This window comes from Vulpes vulpes, chromosome 13 (assembly GCF_048418805.1).
Source record: "Vulpes vulpes isolate BD-2025 chromosome 13, VulVul3, whole genome shotgun sequence".
Taxonomy (NCBI): domain Eukaryota; kingdom Metazoa; phylum Chordata; class Mammalia; order Carnivora; family Canidae; genus Vulpes; species Vulpes vulpes.
In genome coordinates this window covers 127,690,509-127,713,613 of record NC_132792.1, presented here as the reverse complement: position 1 = coordinate 127,713,613, position 23,105 = coordinate 127,690,509, and the positions used below count along the sequence as shown (strand labels likewise).

Genomic DNA, 23,105 nt, shown 5'->3' with positions numbered 1-23,105 from the left:
GCAGAGTAGACATGCTCCTATATTATCTAGATAGCTACTTTGTTTTACTGGCAGAAATGAGAAGCAAGGGTCAGAACAGTCAGTGTGCTATGAGTGTACTCATGGCATCTAATATCATAGGCAATCAAGGGCTGGCTCAGCAGAACAATTTTTAGACCTCCCCACTACACCAACTGAATATAGCTAGCTCACCTCCATTCAGCTCTAGTTGGGGGGAATAGAGTGGGTTATTAGGACCACACATTAATAGCCACAGTCCAGCAATAATGATAAGGACTGATAAGACATTTCTCAGTACCTACTAATTCAGATAATGAGCCAAGAAGGCTGTCTATTTTTTCAGTCTCAGGAAAGGTAGTATTTAGTAGGAACACTTTGTGCAATGAGTCACTTGCATCTGTAAAAATACATGTGATAACACACCCTTAACAAAACACTTGTTTAGATATTCTTAAACATGGTCACCTTGGGAGTATGCTGGCTTCCTGTTTGTGTCCTATGGTAGTTTAAGATATTGACTTGATTCTTTAAAACCCTCTGTGGTAGGAAACGTTGCCAACCTTGAGAGAATCTCTCTCCCTTGTAGCAATTAAAATCAGCGGTAGATCTTTGGTAATGGCCCCAGATGGAAACACAGAGTTAAGAGCAGGCAAGGTATTTATCCATAAAAGCATGTCAGGGAACTCCTTCCACTGATATCACAGAGCTCTAGTTGACAACAGGGAGAGAATGAAGCATGCACACTTCTTACCAGCCACAGCTCAAGCACCGCCATTTCTCATGGCATTTCAGCTGCTACTTTTCACTCAGTTCTGCCACTTGTATGTACCTCTTGCAAAGAGTTACAGTAGGAAATGAAACCAAATTAGTAAAATAAAGACCTATTTGTTTAGTAGAAGTACCCATATTTCAAATGGAGACTTAGTCATTTGAAATTTTTAATGAATCTATGTAGGTGCTCTTTACAGGCCTGCATGTAATCATGATCAAAATGTGCCACACTAATGACTGAAAAACAGTGATGTGGTTGTGTATGAGATACTAGGGGGATCCAATTAGATTTATCACCTTGGGAATACAGGGATTAGTGAGATTCCAAAAAATCTTGGAAATGACTGAAATAAGTGACTTTAAGGTTGGTTCAGAATGAATCTAAGTGCAGAAGAATCTGGGGATCTCAAAAATACTCTGTAAACAGTTTAGCCTAAACACAATTAACTTGGGGCAACTCCTGCCATTAGTACATTTAGTTCTTGATAAGGCCTGAAAAGTCAATATGATTCTTTACACAGGCACAGATACACCTTTCTGCCCAAGAAGGAAAAATACAGTTCTTAAAGAAGAGTAAGAAATGGCTTGGAAGTGCTAATTTTATTTCCAATTCTCAATTCCCCGTTTTATTTGGCTAAACAGGAATAATGCTGACAATGTGGTAAGATTTGCACACTCAAGCAACAATATGAATCTTCTTAAGCAATCTCTTTTGTCACTTCATTTTAGCTTAGTGAATGTCCAGACAATCAGTGTTTATTGAGCATCTTCTCTCATAAAAGTAGTCTGAAGAAAAGCAAAAGAATTATAATGGTCTCTTTCTCCCAAGGGACTCATAATTTGCTACTTGGCCTATGAATATTTGCATCTTAAAATGGAAGGCAGAGAAGAGAAGAGTGACGCTAACAGTGAATTTTCAGGCTCTAATGCAGACAATATTTTGAATAAACAAGTATATTTCTTTTCTTTTCAGTTCTTTATCTTAATTATTATGTGCATACAGTACAAAAAGAGAGTAAAAGAGGGGAAAGGTATTCTTCTTACTGCTGCCTCCTGACAATCTCTACTACCGGTTTTAAAAAATATATCCTAAAATATACATACGAAGTAGCAATACATCGTTTTTTTCCCTTGAAATATATCTTGGAAACCTCTATATTATGACAATTCATAGAGTTGCTGTATTCCTCTAACTGCCATATAATCTCCCCTTGTATAAATATACTATAACATTATAATCTATTTAAATAGTTCCCTATTGATAGAAATTTAGGTTGTTTTTATTCTCTTGCTATTAAAAACAATTTGGGGGAGCAATGTTCCAATTTCTTCTATTTCTGCTCTAAATAATTTTGTGGGAAGATGTAAGGCTGGGCCCAGCTTCTTCATTTTGTTATGCCCAAATAGTTTTTTTTCAATTCTGAAGTCATTTAATTTACTAGGTTATAGATCTATTTTATCTATTACATGCACTTGAATTCTGGGTTCAAGACTTCTTTTGGTTATGGAAATTTTTCTTGAGTTGCATCTTCAGATTTTTTTTCAATTTCATTATTTGATTCTCTTCTTCAGGAAAAGTAAATATCTATATGTTGATCCACTTTGCATTTTTATCATTTTTTCAAATCATTTTAACCCCTTGCTTATATCATCTTCATTATGATTGCTTTAGTTGATGTTGTCACACTCATCTGTAGCCATATTTATTAAACCACTTTTTGAGGTATGACTGGCACACAAAAGCTGTACATATTTAATGTATACAAATTGTTAGTTTAGAGATAAATACACAGTCATGAATCCATCACCAAATCTTTGCCATGATATATCCAACACTTGTAAATGTTTCCTATTTCCCTCTTTATTACTTTTTTATCATAGAAATACTTAAGATCACCATCTTAACAAAATTTTAAGTATACAACACAGTATTGATAACTATGGCCACTGTGCTATATAGTAGATCTCTAGGACTTATTCATCTTATAAAACCAAAACTTTGTACTCTTTGATGAACACTCCCCCATTTCTCTTACCACATTTTCAATAATCTCTAAATTCCTTCATGCTGCAATCAAACATGACTTCATACTTAATGATTTTATTTTTTTGTTTCACTTATTTCCTGGGCTTGATCAGCTCATGTTTCACTTTCTCCTACTGCCTCACCACATCCTCCATGGCCTCTTATATACATGATCTAGGTTTTTATTTTCTGGAAGTTACTGTTTTCTTTAAAAAAAAAAAATTTAAATACAAACACCATTCTGTTCAGGGAATAATTTTAGGTGTACATTCTCCATCTGCCATTTGTTTTTGCTTCATCTAGTCTTTTCTGCACTACTTTTGTACAAAACCTGTTCCTGGTTCTTCTCCTTATCTCTTTCATCTGCCCCTATAACTTATCATGTGTCTCTGAACATAAATTTTTCTCGGAACAGATACCGGCAGGTTGTTGGACAGGTTCTCTGGGACACAGGGCTGGGTGAGGGTACTTCCAGCAGCTGCAGACTACTCACAAGCACAGACGCTCCCTCACTACCCCAGCTCACAACTGTGGCACATCTGTATGATTTCTTATTTGCCCACAGCCAGCAATCCTTCCCCCACCACACCACGCACCTCAGTACTGCTATTCTCAACAGTAAATGGTTGTTTTGCCCCTCAGGTTGTGTTTTGTCTATAAACTGTCATTGTGAGCATCCTGACTCAGTGTCTCTGCACACTTCTTCCTGACTCCTTGACTTGCCCACCCTTCCTCATACATTGTAGCATGGGGTGCCAGATGACTTCTAGTTCCACTGAAAATGGATCTTGTTTGCTGTTTCCAATCTCCTTATTTTCTGAGGAAAAAACAAGAGCAGCACTCTCTTTACTCCACCACAAAAGGAACATCTACCCACAACCTTCACCTGGGGGCCTTCACCAACATGCATGCCTTCTTCATGGTGGGATGCAACAATTAGTGTCTGCTCTCAGTGGTTCATTCATCAATGAAAACCATGGGAAATCATGGCAATGTGGAAGGCAGCAAGACCACCAAACTTCCCTATAATATGACTGAGCACAGAAATACACAGGAGTACATGAAAAAGAATTAGGACAAAGATGTTACTTCCTTCAGTATCCAAGAAAGCTCAGCGAGCTCCATTTAGAACTGAAAGGAAGAGCAGAGCCCAGTTCTGGTGAAAAGTGGGTTGTGGTTCCTATTGATTTTCTTACATTTCTATGTTTGTTCTTTAAGGGAAGGTAATGCTAAATGCATATGTGTAGACACACCCTGTGCTGGAGTTACAGGGAAAAATGGTATTTATCAAAGGTAATAACTGAACACTTAGTGCTAATTTACTCATTTACTGAGTAAATGCTGATTTATAGAGCACGTAGCTATGTAGCATGCACTTAAGTCTTATGTATTTTTGGTATTACAACTTTATTTTGAGATAATTGTCGACTGGCATGAAGTTTTAAGAACTAACACACAGAGACCCTGTGAATCTTATTCCATTAGTCAATCTCTCCTAAAGATAGTGCCTTGCAAAAGTATAGTGCAATATCACAATCAGGATATTGATACTGGTACAAAGCACAGAGTCTTTCCATTCCTACAAAGATCTTTCATGCTGCCCTTCCTTCTAGAGTCATACACACTTCTCTATGCTCCATCTACTTCATCACTCTGGGCAATCCATAATCAGTTATCCATTTCCATAATTTTGTCATTTGGGGAATATTATTTTGGGAATATAAATGGGATTATGCCATATGTAAACTTTCAGCAGCGGCTTTCTTCACTCAGCATAACTTTCTAAAGATTCATCCAGACTATTGCAGGTATGCATGTCCCCCTTTTATTGATGAGTAGTATTTTATGGTATGATATATCACAGTTCAATCATTCACCTGTTAAAGGACATTGAGGTTGTTTCCAGTTTGGTTGAATTATGTCCCCAATTCATATGTTGTGGTGCTAACCCCCAGTACCTCAGAATGTGATCTTTTTTGGAAATAGGATTGCTGCAGATATAGTCAGTTAAGATGAAGTCATACTGAAGTAGGGTGTACCCCTGATCCAATATGACGTCTGTCTGTAAAAAGGAGGAAATTTGTACACTAGCACAAACACAGGAAGAACTCTATGTAAACATGAAAGCAGAGATCAGGGTGATGCATTAGCAAGCCAAAGAACACCCACAACTGCCAGCAAACCACCAGAAGCTAGAACAGAAATATGGAACAGATTCTCCTTACAGCTCAGAAGGAAACCCTGCTGACACCTTGATTTAAGACTTCTAGCTTCCAGAAGTGTGAGACAATAATTATCTGTTGGTTAAGCCACCCAGTTTTTGGTACTTTGTTATGACAGCTCCAGCAAATAAATACAAGGCTATTACCAATAAGCCTGCTGCAACCACTTGTGTACAAGTTTTTCTGTGAATATAAGCCATAAATTCCCTGGGATAAATGCTCAGGATTGCAAATGCTGGAAAATGAAATGGTAGTTTCAGGTTTAAAAGAAACTTCCAAACTGTTTTCCAGAATGCCAACACCACTTTACATTCCCAGGAGTCATGTATGAGTGATTCAATTTTTCTGTACTTACACCAGTATTGGCTGTTGCTGTTCTTTATTTCAGTCATTCTGATACCTGCATAGTTATCCTTTTTTCCTTAAGATTTTATTTAAATTCAATTTAGTTAACATATAGTGTGTTATGAGCTTCAGGGATAGAATTTAGTGATTCATCATTTGCATATAACACCCAGCGCTCATTACATCAGGTGCCCTCCTTAATATCCATCACCCAGTTACCCTGCTCCCCTCACCCCTACCCCTCCAGCAACCCTCAGTTTGTTCCCAACAGTTAGAATTCTTTTATGGTTTGCCTCCCTCCCTGTTTTTACCTTATTTTATTTTTCCTTCTTCCTCCCTATGTTCATCAGTTTTTTCCTCTAAATTCCACATAGGAGTGAAATCATATGGTATTTGTCTTTCTCTGACTTATTTTGCTTAGGATAATACACTCTGGTTCCATGCATGTTGTTGCAAATAGCAAGATCTCATTCTTTTTGATGGCTAAGTAATATTCCATGTGGTATGTGTGTGATTGTGGGTATGTGTGTGTGTGTGCCATTTTATAATTAGATTGTTTGGTTTTTTTTACAGATGAGTCTTGATAACTCTTTTATATTTTAAGTACTAGTCCATTCTCAAATAAATGGTTTGCAAATATCCTTTCCTGTTCTATAGCTTGTCTTTTCAAACTCTAAACAAGGTATTTCATTTTTTAAAAGATTTCATTTATTTATTGATGAGAGATACAGAGAAAGGCATACGCAGAGGGAAAGGAGGCTCCCTGTGGGGAGCCTGATGTGGGCCTCAATCCCAGGACCCCAGGATCACAGCCTGAGTCAAAGGCAGATGCTCAACCACTGAGCCACCAGCTGCCCCTGAACAAGGTATTTCAGACAACAAAATTAAATTTTGATGAAGTCCATTTTATTAATGTTTGGTTTTAGGGATTATGCTTTTGATATCAAATACTGAAACTCTTTCCTTAATTCTATATCCTAAAGGTTTTCTATGTTTTTCCTAAAAGCTTTATAGTTTTACACTTTATAAGTAAGTTCATGATGTACTTTAATTTTTATGTAAGATGTGAGACTTATGTGAGGTATGAGATGAAGATCCACTTTTCCTCATGACTGTCCAATTGCCTCAGCACATTTGTTAAAAATGCTCTTTCCTCCATTAAATTTTTGGGCACCTCTGTCAAAACTCTGTTGGTCATATTTCTGTGGGTCTATTTCTGGTTACTCTATTCTGTTTCATTGATCTATGTATGTGCCAATACTACACAATCTTGATTACTTGTTATATAATGTCTTGAAATTGATAAGACTGTTTCTTCCAACATTATTCTTTTCTGAAATTGTTTTAGCTATTCTAGTTCCTTGGCCTTTCATTATGAATTTTAGAGTATTCTTGTTTATATCTTCAAAAAATCTTTCTGAGATTCTGACAGGAATTATATTGAACCTTTGTATCAATTTGGGAGGAACTGACATCATTACTATTTTGAGTCTTTTAATCCATTAACATGGTATGTCTCTCCATTTATTTAAATCTTTTTATGAGTTTTATCAGCATAGAATAGTGATTCAACATTTAATTTTTGTATAAGTTTTGTTTAGATTTACACGCAATATTTTATTTTTATCTTTAGCAATTATAAATGGGATCATAATGGGATATTTTTAATTTTCTTTTCTTGAGTTATGTTTCTAAATTCACTGCCAAACTCTGTCTTTGTCTTGTGTATTAGGCTATTTATTTTTCATGTAATTGTTAATATGTCAGGGCTTAAGTTTGCCTCTGTTACTTTTATTTTATATTACCTCTGTTTTTTGTATCTTGGTTTTCTTTTTCTTATCTTCCTATGGATTATTTGAACATTTTATAGAATTTTATTTTGATATATTTATAGCCTTTTTAAGCCAATTTCTTTGCATAACTTTTTTTATTTGTTACTTCAGGTTTTACATTATAGATGATTTATCACAACCTATCAGTGTCATTATTTTACCAGTTTGAGTGATTTAGAAATCTTAACTCCCTTTATGTCCCCTTAACCTGTCCTTTTTATAATATAATTGGCTTAAATATGTCCTTTGCAAACATTTAGAGCCACATCAGACAGTGTTGTACTATTTGCTTCAACCGTCAAGCATACTGTAGAAAACACAAGAGAAGGAAAAGCAACAGTTATTTACCACTTTTACTTACCATATACTCTGTTCCTTCCTTATGTTCCAAGGTTTCCTCTTTTATCATTATTTTCTGTTTAGAAAACTTCCATTAGCCATTCTTTTAAGGTAGTTTTGATGACAACAAATTTTGTTTTCCTTCATCTTGAAGGTTGCTTTGATTTCCCCATCACTCCTGAAAGATATTTTTGCTGGGTATAGGGTTCTGGATTGACAATTATTTTTTTTTCAGCCCTTAAAAAATAATATCATTTCCTTCTAGTTTCCAATGAATGTTTCTGTGAGAAATATAATTTTTTCTTCCATAGGTAAAATATTATATTTCTCTGGTAGCTTTTAGGATTTTTTTTCTTTTTTATTTTCAGAAGGTTAATTATGGTGTTTTTGCATGACTTTGGATTTATTTTGTGTGGAGTTCATTCAGCTTCTTGAATCTATAGGTGTATATCTTTTGCCAAATTTGGAAAGTTTTTGGCTAATATTGCTTTGATCACCTTTTCAGTCCACTCTCTTTGTCATCTCACAAATATTACACCTTTTGTCATAATCCCACAGACCCCAAATCTGTTCATTTTGTCTAGTTTCCCTGCTTTTCAGATTAACTAATTTCTATTGTTTTATCTTCCCGTCATTGATTCTTTCTTCTCCCTCCTCCCATTCTGCTGTTGAGCCCATCTCAACTGAGCTTTTTCTTTTAGTTACTACATTTTTCAGTTTTTAATTTGTCATGCAATTCTTTTCCATATCTTCTATTTCTTTGTTGAGAATTTTTACTTCTTTGCTGAAGGTTTTTTTCCCATTTGTTTCAAGTGTGTTCATATTGCTCACTGAAGTATTCTTATCATGGCTGCTTAGAAATCTTTGTCAGATAATTCTAACATTCTCTAGCATTTTCATGATGGTGTCTATCTATGGCTTTTTTCATTCGGTTTGAGATCTTCCTGAACTTCAGAATGATTTTCATCATACTGCACAGAACACTGAAATCTAGATATTTTTGTCACATTAGGAGACTCTTATTTAAGTATTGTGTTTTAGTTGGCTTTTTCTGACACTGTTCTGGCAAGGAAAGAGGAAGGATGCCACCTCTCTACTGCCAGGTGGAGGCAACAGTGCAGTTTTGCAGCCTGGCCTCCATTAATACCTAGGGTTGGGGGAAACTCCTCATTACTCTTCAGCGGGGTGGTATTTCCAGCTCCTCCCATGGTGCCCACAGACAGCACAGTGGGGGTGCTCTTGCTCCCCCTGGGAAAAGGGGAAAGTCCTGAGTCCCCACTAGGTCTCCTTTAACACCACCCAAGGGGGGCTTTGTTTTTGTCCAGACTCCATACCTGGTCTCCACTGACAGTGGGGTGGTGGAGGGAAGTCCCAACTCTCTGCTTGTTCTTCTCTGACACTACCTTGCTGAGGGTGTTGGTCACCTCAGTATAGTCTTGTGAGGACAGCAGTCTAGCCTCCCCACTTAAGCCTTTGCTGGCATGATTTGGGTGAGGCTACATTTTTTTTCTATGGTGTTTGGCTGGAGCAGAGCAACTATTACCCAAAAGTATTTGCCTTTCTGGGTTATCCTTTTTCTTCCTTTGACTAATGAGATCAGGTTTTTGTTGGGCTTTTTCTTTTTTTCCTTGTCTGTACTCATTGGCACATCTGGGTCACTGGCTTCTTCCTATACCATGTCTGGGGTGTGTGACAAAGAGAAAACTTAGAGAACTCATTAGCCATATCATTCCTCATGCCCCAAAGTCACTAGCCAGCCTGACTGCTCTCCTCCCTTCATGATCTCCTTATGTTTGTTTACATATAGAGTCCAAGGTTTTTAACTGTACTTAGAAGATCTAAGAGGGAAAAGTACTTCATCATCCTCAAAACAAAAGTCTGCCCTAGGTATTCTACATGTTACCTCCACAATAACCCTCTGAAATAAAATTATTATCATCTTCATTTTACACATGAGAAAACTGAGTCACATAAAGGGTAAGTATCCTAAGATCATACAGCTAAAAGTGACAGAGCCAAATCTCAAACTCAAGAAGCTTGAATCCATAGTCAGTGCCTTCAAACAATATCTTAAAACTCCTCTCAAGTACTAACTGCTCATGAGAAGGCCCCTTACTGGTCTTGGCTGGCCTCTTCCTGCTGGGCTGGATTCCCTGATTATATCCTCCAATCACTGGGAGGCCCTCTGCAGAACACAGTCCTCCAGGTTACATGCCCCAGGCTTTCCCCACCCCTCACCCATAAATATACACCAAACCTAAGAGGTTCAGGTTTCTTACAAAATAAGTTATCGGTCACATCCCTTATTTCTGAAGGTCTACCATGAGCATTAATAACAACCTGAAAACAACTGAAAGTGTAATCATAATCCTTTTGTTTATTGATCACATAAAGGTAATTTCTTTTCTCTTTTTCAGGTCACTTCTATTCTCTCTGTCTTCATCTCCATCATCCCCATTCCCTCTAATACAACCTCACTAATTGTATCACCTTTTCCCATACCAAAGACATAGTTGCACTGAGGAAGAAAGAGCCTTAGTGATCACTGCACAGGTGAAAAGGTAACTAAGTGAGTGGGACAGTTTCCTACTGTTTCTTCATGGTCAAACTAAGACTGAAACACATGGCCTCCATGTAGTCCACTTTCTACCATAGCACACTGGCCCACTTCCTCAGCTCCAGTAAAGGAGTGTGAAGTGCTTTCCTATTATTTCATACACGAGCCACTTCCTTTCCTTCTACAACCTAATCCAGAAACACTATCAGGAAGAATTCCCACTGTCTCCAAAAAACAGAGGGGGGCGGTGGATGATGGTGTTATTCCATCAGCAAGTCTGAATGCATAGACAGTCTGCTTGTTCAATAACAGACTAATTATCCTCACCAGGAATCAGTCTGATTCAACATCTGAGCTTCTTCTCCTTTTCTCCATCTGGTCCAAACTGGGATCTTCCTATCAGGTATTTGCAGTATCCTGAATAAGAGGCAGCCCCCTGCAGCTTTGCTGCTGCCGGCCTGACTTACTGTAATTTTCCAGAAGTCTCGAGTTATGTCACATTGCTCAAGAAAGGCAGTATCACTAAAGATGCTTCACAGTCCCATAAACTACCATTTGCAGCCTTCTTCTGCTTCATGATCTACACCACCCACCACAATCAACAAAGGGCATCTAGATATTAGTGCTGAGTACCTGCAGATTCCAACGTCTGAACGCACTTTTGTGACAGGCTGCATGATATAAATTTCTGTATGTCATGATGAAATAACCAGGCATTAATGCTCAAGTTAAAGCTACAGTATTTTTAAAAAGCCACTGAACACTGAAACATGTGGCTATTGCAAAATTAATATAAACTGATCAATGCTGAGGAAAGTTGCAATGTGTCCAGGGGACACAAAAGGACTACTATCTGCCTCTTAACATAAAGAATTATGGTAAAGGTAGAACCCTACTCTCAGAGCATAAAGGTTATGTGACAGTGAGGTCACCAGTACAGTGTATGACATATAAGTTCCTGGATCTACTTTTCCCAAGAGGTGTTTTGCCTCATAAAATGACCCAAGGCAAAGGAATATTTTTCCAATTATTGTTACTTATATGGATCCCTACTGCAAACACATCTGTTATGTGACAGATGGACCCCTCATGCAATGCCAGGGGTCAAATGCCTTCCCTGTTCTAAGGGAAATAACCACCAGGCTTAGACATCTGTGGTGGCCACATTTCCTGAATAAAAAAAATCAAGATATATGACAGAGGTCAAATCATTTGAAAGAGGAATTCCTCTAGAAAATCAAGGCACAGGGCAGCCCAGGTGGCTCAGCAGTTTAGCGCCACCTTCAGCCCAGGGCCTGATCCTGGAGACCCGGGATTGAGCCCCACGTTGGGCTCCCTGCATGGAGCCTGCTTTTCCCTCTGCCTGTGTCTCTGCCTCTCTTTCTCTCTGTCTCTCATGAATAAATAAATAAAATCTTTTAAAAAATCCAAATGTTAAAAAAAAAGAAAATCAAGGCACCAATTTTAGATCAATTAATATTTTATTTGATGTAGAAACTTGTGAGAAAACTGAGGTAGGAAAGGTAAAACAAGTTGCCTGAGATCCCATGCCTAGAAATTAGAAGATTGAGAATTGGATTCCAGGTTTGTCCTGCTCCAAAGCTCCTGTTCTTTCTCATGTATCTAGTTCAGGCTCCTTCATCGCTGAGCAGATGAGCAGACCAGCATGTTTTTATTCTCCCTCTGACAAGGATTTCTGGAGGACACAAGCATTATAAAGTGCTCAGTGCATTCTCACCATGACTTCATCTGAATCTGCTGTCAATGTGCTGAAGTATTTGGGGGCCAGTGATGCAAAGGAAGGGGGTCTTCCTTCTGATCACCTCAGATAAGAAGCTGTATTGCTGAAGATGCCAAGGTTATCTGTCAGCAAGTAAAAGTAAAATAGTCCAAATGTCTACATCCATTTTCAAACTGAGGGTTCCTAAAAAAATCCTCTAAAGGAATATATTCATTTCTGGGAAGTCCTAAAAATCATCTTCTTTGAGCCCTTCCCAAAGCATCTGGTCAAGAAATTGAGTACTTTCACGATAGAATTCTAGAACTTATGTTCTATATTTAATTAGAGGTTCTGGCCCCAGGAACCACTCCATCCCCATCCTCCAGCTATTCATCAGGAAATAAGCCTTTCTGGAGTACAAGAACCACTACTATGAGGATGCCTCCCAGTGACCACATCCTTCTGATAGTAGATGCCAGCCAAAAGCAAAGCAACCTGACTGCTTAGTGACTGTATAAATCCATTCAGCTTCTGCAAATGCCCAGACCATTTTTAGTTGCTGTTGTTTTGGCTGTACAAGGTTCAATACACAAAATAGGCTATGACACCAATACTTCCCATCCATGAGGGGTCCTGATCTCAGAGCAGCCCCCATGCCCAGAAAAATGTAAGTCACCTTTCCCATAAGATGCTTAGCACACACGGCCCTCATGGTCTGACTCCTGCCTCTCTATCAAGCCTCACCTCCCAACTCTACTTCTCCAGTCAATTCAAACTAATTGTAGGGTCCTAAACACATCACCCTGTCCTTAACTTTGCATTTTCCTTGGCATAAAAGTTTCCCTCTTTCTGCCTGATGGACATTGTCCACCTAGCAAATGCCCACTTAGTCCAATTGCACAGTCCCTGGGAAACATGCCCTGATCCACAAGCTCAACATAGTTGTCCTCCCACTGTGTTCCTTCTACCAATGGGAGTTCAGTAACAACTAATGAATTGACCAACCCTTCCCCACAACTAGATTCTATGTAACTTGAGGAAGTTTTCTTGTTTAGTTATATAGTTCCAGATTCCAGAACACAGTAGTTGCTAAACAAGTGCTTAATGAATGGAGCACCTGACTCACACTCACTGACTGAAAAATATTTATGGAGTAACCACAAAGCATATTTAGAAAGCACTAGGGTTCCTGAGCACTGATTCTAAGTTGTGAAAGCTTTCATCACCTTACTCTCTCAGGTGCCTTATAGATCAAACAGACTGAAACAACCTGCCTGGGGGGAATAGGGCATGGAAAGGAAGAGGACAGAGTAGGCCATGACTGCCTACTGCTACCTCAGTGGGAAGAGGATCCATGAAGGTAAGGTAGGGCAAAGGGATGCTCTCCACCATACTGCCCCGTATACTCACATTGAAAGAGGAAGAAGGTCTTTATGCCATCACTTATTCTAGCTTAGCAGAAATTTTCTGTTGTAGAACTCCTTATCACACTAGGGACAATACCATTCATATCTATGCAAAGGCTAAAGCAACACAGTATTTTTTACCTCAGTATTTTTATATTCTAGCTAGTTGCATTATGTGTGCAAATCTCTCTTTAAACCTGAATGCCAGATTAGAAAGTAGGTTCATACATACAGGTGCAAATGAGAAATTTGCATTTTAGAGATTGCATATGTAATAACATCTCACCTAGAACTGCTATAGGCAAGAAGATCAAGAGGAAAAATAGCAACAGCTGATGCCAAATGTGTGATTCAGATGATTCAAAAATTAAACGGCATTCCGAAGAACGTGTGCAAATCTCCTTCAGACATGGCCCAGTACCCAACAGACTGAATGAATTTTTAAGATATATGACAAAAGCTTACCAAAATATAGCACTGTCTTAGAAAATTAGCATGGTTTCGTGAGATCCAAATATCTCTCTCATCATCCCACTATTTCAGGGCTCAAAATAAAAATTGTTTGTTTCATTTTTATTTATGCTAAATAGAAAGGGAATTTTGGCCTGTTCTCATCCCAACTTAGGTTGCTTGATTGATTAAAAAGGCGAAGCGGGGATCCCTGGGTGGCGCAGCGGTCTAGCGCCTGCCTTTGGCCCAGGGCGCGATCCTGGAGACCCGGGATCGAGTCCCACGTCGGGCTCCCGGTGCATGGAGCCTGCTTCTCCCTCTGCCTGTGTCTCTGCCTCTCTCTCTCACTGTGTGCCTATCATAAATAACTAAAAAATTTTTTTAAAAAAGGCGAAGGGACTCTCCTAGAATAATAAATACTCTATCTACAATTGCATATTAATTGAACCCTTCAGCATAAATTTGTAAAAAGGAAGTGGTGTGGGAGGGTGGCAAAGAGTCCTTACAATTGGCTTGATCTTGTTTTGGATATCACCTTTTTCACTTTCCAGCTTTATTAAGCTGGATAAAAATCACATAAACTTCCGAAAGTTCAGTTTTCTCAACTGCCAATGGGGATGACAGTAGACAACTTATGGATTGGCTAGATGGATTATACACTAGTCACTTACAAACATCTGCATATGTGATCTCTACTTGTTAATGTGACATTAGAACTTCAAAGAATGGGCAGCCAGGGTGGCTCAGTGGTTTAGTGCTGCCTTCAGCCCAGGACATGATCCTGGAGACTCGGGATCGAGTCCCACATCAGGCTCCCTGCATGGAGCCTGCTTCTCCCTCTGCCTATGTCCCTGACTCTCTCTCTGTGTCCCTTGTGAATAAATAAATACATTTTTAGATTTTTTTAAAAAAACAAAGATGTGCACACATGTATTCAATTAAACAAAATATAATGGCAGCATAAAACGGCACAAATAAAGTATCCTGCATATAATCTACTGCAGAGTGAACACTTCGGTTTTGTTTCCAACCACCCCACCTCCTTATCAGATTCCTAGTGAGAAAAGGCAAGGTAACCATGGCACATCCACATTCTTAAGGAACTTAAACTGGTAAAAGAGATAAAATGTACACAAGTTATGCCAAATGGGATATACACTTTAACAGCAGAATAATCCAAATGCTATGAGAATACAAGAGAGGAAGCTGATGTGCCACATTCCCCTGAATGTGAGCCTCAGCTCCATGAATAGGTCATTTTAAATGGGCCCCACTGAATTGGAAGGGATCTTCTTGAGGTGTTATTTACAGTCCTTGATTAAGCCTCACACTGAAATATAAATGGTAACACAGAAAGAAATTGAAGCTAAGACAGATGGCCCTCTGGTAAAGAATGTTGGAGGAATTTCCACTGGTCACCAACTTGTGCAGCTGAACTGAGGATCACCTTGAGCAAAATATAGTTTACTGCCTAAAATAGGGCACTACTGACAACCTAAGGGAAGGTCCATCATGCTTTACTCTTCTCCTTCTGAACCAGAGCATTCCCAATATTTCAACCAAAGCACTAGGAGCTCTCCATCTGTATTGCAACCACCAAAAGAAATTGTGTCCTGGCTTCTAGTTTAACCATTCTATTCATTCTACAGCTTCTTACAGAAACTAATTTCCCCCATAACGTCAAAAAAAAAGGGAGGATGTCCAGAGGGTCATTTGAAAATAAACTATGCCTTGGAAAGGGGTGTGATCCTAAGAAGCAAAATGCTATATGATGTCTTGTGTAGTAATTTAGAGAAGAACCTAGACAGCAAGAGGACACTGGGGCTGTGGATTTTCATGTGATTTGTCACAGCATCACAACCCCAGACTAGGTGTCTAAGACAACACTACTGGCACTAAAGCAAAGAGTGGGTAGATCCATGAACAAGCCATCTACCTTGCTATAGCCAAATACTTAATCTATATAAAATTCCCCTCACCCCAAAGAAAATAAGGAGGCAAAAAAGAGAGGGGAGAAAGGAATAAGGGAAATAAACCATGTGTAAAAAAAACAAAACAAACAAAAAAAACAGTAGAAAAGTCAGTAGAAAACTATACCTCTTTAAAATTATTTACTACAGCAATGCCTGGGTGACTAAGTGGTTGAGCTTCTGCCTTTGGCTCAGGTTGTGATCCCAGGGTCCTGGGATTGAGTCCTGCATCAGGCTCACCATGGGGAGCCTGATTCTCTCTCCACTATGTCTCTGCCTCTTTCTCTGTATGTCTCTCATGAATAAATAAATAAATCTTTAAAATAATAAAATTATTTACTACAAAAGACAGAAGATTTTGAATAGATTACAGTATATGATCAATATGATACAATATTTTGCAGACATTTAGACATATGTTCTGGACATTTAATGCAACAGAAAATGCCTACAATGTAATATTAAGTGAAAAGAGCTAATGAAAACTTGCATTTACATTGTTTACCAATATCACAAACTCTGCATACGTGGTACATATATATATCAATTAAAATAAATTTGAATGATATAATAGTTTACATTATATCACATCTGAGTGATCTGATTATGCAAGAATTTTAGTTCCTTCCTAAGATTTTCCTATTGTCTTCCAAAGTTTCTGTGAGATCATTACTTTCATGACTTAAAATATGTCATGTGTTAAGAAAATTAGAGAAATTTAAAAAAATAAAGAGATCAGAGGTTCAGAGAAAGTCTTCAAAGCAAAGGTAAAATGTCAACAAGGATAAGTCCATAATCAAATACAACCCACGTCCTGAGAGTGGCCAGAGGACTGGGTGTGTGAGCACCAAGAGTTGTGGAGAGGCAGGAAACAAGAACAGACAGCAAAGGCCTTGAACATCATACTCGAGTATAGAGATTTTCTTTTGTCCACAGCACATATTTTGAGTATTAGGAAAGGCTGAGCCAAAGCTAAGTTTTGGATATTACTCCAGCAAGTAGCATTCTGAATAAATTAGAGGTGGGGAGCTATTCTAATATCCCAAGTGTTAGGAAGTAACTGGAATGAGTGGTCTCCATGGCATCCTTTCGGGATGTAATAGATCTGAGCATCAGTAGAAGACTCGACCAATGTTTCAATACAGATGGCCTGGGATAGAGGAGGACTGAAGATGGCTTCAAAGTCTCAGTTCCGAGTGGCTAGTTAGAGATCCATATTATTCATGAAAATTGAGGAAGAAGTAAAAGTTCACTTTGAACATGTTGAGTTTAAAGTGCCCACAGAATATCTGGAGAAAATTCTAACTGGGAATTAGAAATGTGAATTTGCAACTTGAGGGAGAAGCCTGGGCTGATGATATGGATTCGGGAATCATCAGTGTGGACATGAGAAGTGGTCAGATAACAGAGGGAGGTGAAGAACAGAAGGAGAGCAAGAATAGAGAAGGGACACAGAGGAGTTAGAACAGAGGACAGATGGGAGGAACACACTTCGGAAGAGAAGAAAAGCAGGCACTTGACAGAGCCAAAAGAAATACCACAGAAGAATGGATTGAGGATGCCATCCAGAGAGTCAGCCTCCATGGTAAATGTTGTACAAAGTTCAAAGAGGCTGAGCACTAGGTAACGGCTGTTGGAAATGGTGAGTAGGAGGTCAAGTAACAAACATTTTTGAGTGAAAAATAAAAGCTAAAATCATCTAGTCTTATATAATTAAAATAGACATGTCTTTCCAGAAACACACACTTGGAGGGGTGCCTAGGTGGCTCAGTCATTTAATCGTCTGCCTTCAGCTGCAGTCATGGTCTCGAGGTCCTGGGATTGAGCTCCACATGGGTCTCTCTAATCAGAGGGGAAGGGCACTGCTTCTCCTTCCTTTGCCCCTCCCTGCCATTTGTGCTTGCACCCTCTCTCTCTCTCTCAAATAAATAAAATCTTTTTAAAAAATAATACTAAAATAAATAAAATAAAACAAAATCACACTTGAGGCCCCATACCTTAGGCATCACATCATTCCGCTTCCTCTAAATGCACTGGCGCTCTTCATCTCTGGAGTGCTATCACAGTTGGGAGGCCGCAACCAGTACCACCTTAACTAACAGAACAGCTGCTGGAGCTCAGTTCTGCCCTTTACCAACGACATCCCAGCCCATGGCCTGCATGGAGATGAAGTCGTTCTTCCAGACATCGCTGTGTGGTACTCAGCCTGACTGCAGGTGTCTGTGAACACTTCCTGATTTAGGGTATTTTCTGTAATTACTGGAATGATGAAATCTGTCATGCGGCTAGGTAGCAGGCGGGAGAGCGCAATTCATTCCTAGCTTCCTGGACTAAAAATATATATTTATCAAATCTAATTAGATTTGTCTTAATTAGTTGTTTTTAGGTCACAGTTTTAGCAATTTGTTCATCAAACTGACTCTTTTCCTTAATATTAAAGAGGAAATTTTCATTTAAATATCCCTGCAAAAGCAAACTGACTGGGTCTTGCTTATGCCCAGGACCAGCTTGGGATAAGGACAAAAATCAGCTATTTGATCTATTCTCTTTTTCACATAAATTGATTTTTCTTTTATCTGTTTCTATATGCTGAAGTAGACATACTTTTTAAAACAATTTTATAGGTTCTTCTTTTAATAAAGATTTTATTTATTTATTCATGAGAGACACAGAGAGGCAGAGACATAGGCAGAGAGAGAAGCAGGCTCCCTGTGGGGAGCCCAATGTGGGACTCAATCCCTGGACACCCTGAACCGAAGGCAGACGCTCAACCGATAAGACACCCAGGCGTCCCTACAGATAACCCTTGAACAATGCAGGGGTTAGGGGTATCAGATCCTACAGAGTCAAAAATCCTCATTTAACTTTTGACTCCACCAAAATTTAATTACTAATAGCCCACTGTTGCCTGGAAGCCATATGTACTGTTAATGTATATTTTGTATGCTATATGTATTCTATACTGTATTCTTATAATAAAGTAAGCTAAAGAAAACAACATAGTTAAGAAAATCATCAAGAATAAAAAATACACTTACAGTACTATGCTGTATTTATTTTTTTAAATCCACGTATAAGTTGACCCATGCAGTTAAAACCCACATTGTTCAAGGATCAACTTCATTTAAAATTGTTTGAATCCACGCCATCTATTTATTGTTAATAATAGTACTAAAACAACAAACAAAACCTACTCGAAAAGCAGTCCAGGGTAACTGAGTGTTGAAGATCCAATGTATTGTGTTTTTTACAATTACTAGAGACATTCAGTCGAAAAATACCACTAATGCAGTATAGAACTCTCATAATTCTCAACTGTCTGAATGTGGCCTTGTGCCATGCAAGATTTCCAGCCCTCAATGCACAGAATGATGGACTGGACCACCATTAAACAGAGATGTGGAAAAGGATTTCCAAGTGTCAACTGGATGTTTAGATTAGAACTCTGTTTCCCAAACTTACATATATCCCACCTTTACAATTTCTGCTATAATGGTGACCCTCTTGTGCTATATTTATTTAATTTTTCTTTATATCATTTTTGGCTGAGCCTTTTTCAAAGTAATAGCACAACTGACCTTACAGTATAAAACAAGTAAACACGTCCAAACAAAATGAGTTTATCAAACCACTGACATGCTCATACCTCTGAGAGTTCTGAATCTTAAACATTGACTCTTGTACTTGAAAATTTCACAGCATGTTATTCCTTTCTTATCATTCAAGTAGCCTATATGCCCATATCTCAATGAGTCCTTTTTTTAGTGAAGCTCAATCTCAATGTGAAATCCTTATGGAAAGGAAACCCAATTACAAATGACAGGATAATCTGCTATAGCCAGAGAGCCTTTCAAGGCACAAGTCATATGATAGAATCTGGAGCCCATTCATTCAACAAATTCACCAGTTACGTTTTGGTATGAAGGGCAATAAAATATTTTTTAAAAAGAAAGAAAGAAAAGAAAAGAGCAAGCAGTGAACAAGTAGATATGGTTCCTGCCCAACAGGTCTGAGAATAAGACATAAAACCAGGCAGGAGGGGCCCAAGATGATTAGAGATGGCATAGGAGAAATTAGAAAATGTGAAACCCTGGAACAATGGTTTCTAACTCGAGATAAAAAGCTAATATTAAAGAGGAAACTACCAACATATCAGAAAACTACAACCAAAGTTCTTTATTTAATTCCTTGTGAGGTTGTATCATTTTAAAATGAAATATGACTGTTATATAATTTCTATTTTTCTTCAAGTCCCTAGCCCTCTAGGAATCCATCCAAAATTCAAATGTTAAAACAGCAAAATCTGCCTGCATATATCTGCTACCCTTCTTCAGGTCAGTACCAAATGAGACCCTAGCCACTGGACACCTTCCAGACTGCTTTCAGTGGAGGATGAGTGTGCGTGTGGGGGTCAGGCTTGAGGAAAGCCTACAGATGGCCTTGGCTACTGACAAAGAGTAGAAGTGGGATGCCTTGTTTCAGACTACTGATCTTCTTTCTGCTAAACCCACACTCCTTCAGTCTTCCCCATCTCTCCCTGTAGGAACTATGCATTTCCAGTGCTTGGGCCAAAAGACCCTCGGTCATCCCTGATTTGTTGCCTTCTTTCACATCCCACATCCAATCTGTCACCATGTTCTATTAGATCTACCTTCCAAATATACCCCTAATCCTTCTCCTTCTCACCACCTCCGTGGCCACCACTCTGATCCAAACCACCACCTACTCCTGCAGGGATTGTTGCAATCACCTTTTAACTGGTTTCCCTGTTTCCAATTATATCCCTTACCAACTAGTTTCCAGAGTACAGCCAGAGTAAATTCATCCATATGTAAATCAGATCGTGTCATTCCTCTCCTCAAAACTCCAGGTGATTTCCATATCCCTCCCAGTAAAAGCCAAAGTGTCCTTGAGGTAGCCCATATGTTCCATATTTGACTTTACCCTCTTTTCCTCTCCTATTGGCCCTTCCACTCCAGCCCCTCTGGGCTACTTGTTGACCTCTGACCGTCCTGTGCATCCTTCCTCCTCCTAAGCTTTTCCCTCTTGCTGCTTTCTGTTTGGACACTCTTCCCCTGATAGTGCCTTCTCACTTCCTTTACATCTTTACTCAAAAGTTAGCTTCTCAGCAAAGTTCTTCCCTGGCCATCTTATTTAAAACTTCAATTTGTCCACCAACACTCCACATCTTTCCTCTATTTGTCTCTACAACACACATCACCAACAAACATGCTGTATATTGTGCTTATTTCTCTTATTCATTTGTCTTAGCCCTTTAAAATGTGAACTCCATGTGATTTTTGTGTCTTCAGTTGATTGGTGCATCCCCAGAATCTAGAGCAGTGTCTGGCCCACAGAATGTGCTCAATGGATGCCTTTGGAATGAATTTGTAGGAAGGATGGAAGGACAGATAAATTATGAAAGTGAATCCTCAGAAAGATAACAGCACCATCTTAGAACCTGATTAAGGTGATTGGATTAAATTCAAAGAGAATACAGGAATGCTCTACCAATATAGGGAGGAGATGTGAATTGTTATAATCAGGTATAGGAATATATAATCAAATCAGTTTTCTTTTTATCTAGATGAATGTGGCTTTGATTACTCAGCACCACTGAGAGAAAAATCAATAATAAATTTTGTGATTCTAAAAACCTCATTTTGGAATTTTAGTAATTTCTTAGCAAATAAGAATGACTTTGTCACTAGGAGAATTGCTGCCAGGTAAAAATCCAACAATGTAATTGGCCAATACTAGCAAGAACTATGTGATAAAGCATGAGCTGCTGTGAAGTCTATAAAGGGAACATTGCTGAATTCTTAACATGAAAACAATTCTAGTACTAAACCATAGATGTATTTTAGTTTCATAAATCCTCAAGTCCCTAATTAATCAAAGCTTTAATACTTAGTTGATTTAAGGAGTTACAGCATTTTAAAAGTGTCTAATCCCAAGAGGTAAGTGTACAAGGTAATGGGAATTCTCTCTAATGAATAGCATCTAAGAAAGCAAAATCAAACTACCTTGAAATGGCACTTACATTCATTTGAAAGTGTCCAATGAAATGGTGAAGGAACAACTCTAATATGTTGTAAAATTTAATTACTACTAGACCTAAATCTAACACTGAAGTGGGGTGTGCTATCACTATAAAAGAAAAAGTAATATATTAATACATTTTGAAAAAGATTCAATCAGAAAACTACCAAAATTATTAAAAGGAACTTGAGCAGCACAGAAAATTTTCAAGCCAAGTCTCATTTAATTCCCATTGGATTCACTACCAGTACATCAATTCACTCCCCTTAAAGGAGAAGCTGAGTAAAGACAAACCAATGGGATATAGAAAAAGAATCACAAAATAACCCAAAATTACTCAAATCCAGATGATAAAGAAAAAAACCTAACCTCCTGATTACTAGAGAAGATCAACACAAAATGGATGATCACAAAAGAATTACTACAAACAAGGAGAAGAGCAGCATCCCAAGCCAATGTGAAGCAGCCTGCGTGCAGACCTTGATGATGAAGCTTGCATTGTTTGAAGTTGAAATAAGGGCAGTCAGTCCCAGTAGGGTTTGCCTGATTGACACCTACTTGTTCTTTGGTTCCAGTTTAAATGTTACTACTTCAAGGAGACCTTCATTCTCTTACTCGTACAACTACACGTGTTTCCAAACATTCCCTGATGGCACCATCTACTGCTCCATCATAGTACCCAGCTACAGTTGTCTGCGCTCTCACTTACTATTAAAGAGATGCTTAGCATAAGTAAAAACCAAGACTCAAATTTAGAGAAAATTCTAGAGCTTCAGAGAGTGGACCACAAGTACTTTACAAAGATGCCTCCCCAAATAAAGTTTATTCCTTTCTATGTATGTCAAACACTAAGCAAAAACTTGGGTGGTACCAGCCACAGGAAAGCCATGTTATTTGGCAACAGCAATATCAAAAAAGGTGAACCTGGGATCCCTGGGTGGCGCAGCGGTTTGGCGCCTGCCTTTGGCCCGGGGCGCGATCCTGGAGACCCGGGATCGAATCCCACGTCGGGCTCCCGGTGCATGGAGCCTGCTTCTCCCTCTGCCTATGTCTCTGCTTCTCTCTCTCACTGTGTGCCTATCATAAATAAATAAAATTTAAAAAAAAATTTAAAAAAAAAAAAGGTGAACCTCTTTCGAGTCTCCATAATTCTCATCATCCAATCTTCCAAGGAGAATTACACAATCATGGAGAAAGAGTTTAATGTTCATTGTTTTGATTCTTTCCACAATATTTTGGTGACCTTATGATAATCTTCTAAAGAAGAAATGCAAAAACAAATGTAATGAGGTCAATGAGCTTCACCCAAGTTTGGGGGCATATTTACCATCACATAATCCAGCAGACAAAGAATAAGAAGCTTCAAAACTACATGTGCAAAGGAGTTCAGAGCTGGTACAGTGATCTCTGCAGGCATAATGAACA

The 23,105-nt window shown here is 38.6% G+C and overlaps 1 protein-coding gene across 8 annotated transcripts in view; it reads right to left on the bottom strand.

Moving 5' to 3' along the window:
* The window catches only part of RGS7 (regulator of G protein signaling 7), a 501,308-nt gene that overhangs the window by 424,339 nt on the left and 53,864 nt on the right, over positions 1-23,105 (bottom strand). For 3 of the 8 annotated variants that reach the window (XM_072732897.1, XM_072732894.1, XM_072732893.1), the window contains one exon: positions 7,558-7,713. The exons of the other annotated variants lie outside the window; for them this stretch is intronic. In XM_072732897.1, coding sequence (XP_072588998.1) covers positions 7,558-7,605 — 48 coding nt within the window. In that variant the 5' untranslated portion in view covers positions 7,606-7,713. The remainder of the gene's footprint in view (positions 1-7,557; positions 7,714-23,105) is intronic. 8 annotated transcript variants of the gene reach the window in all.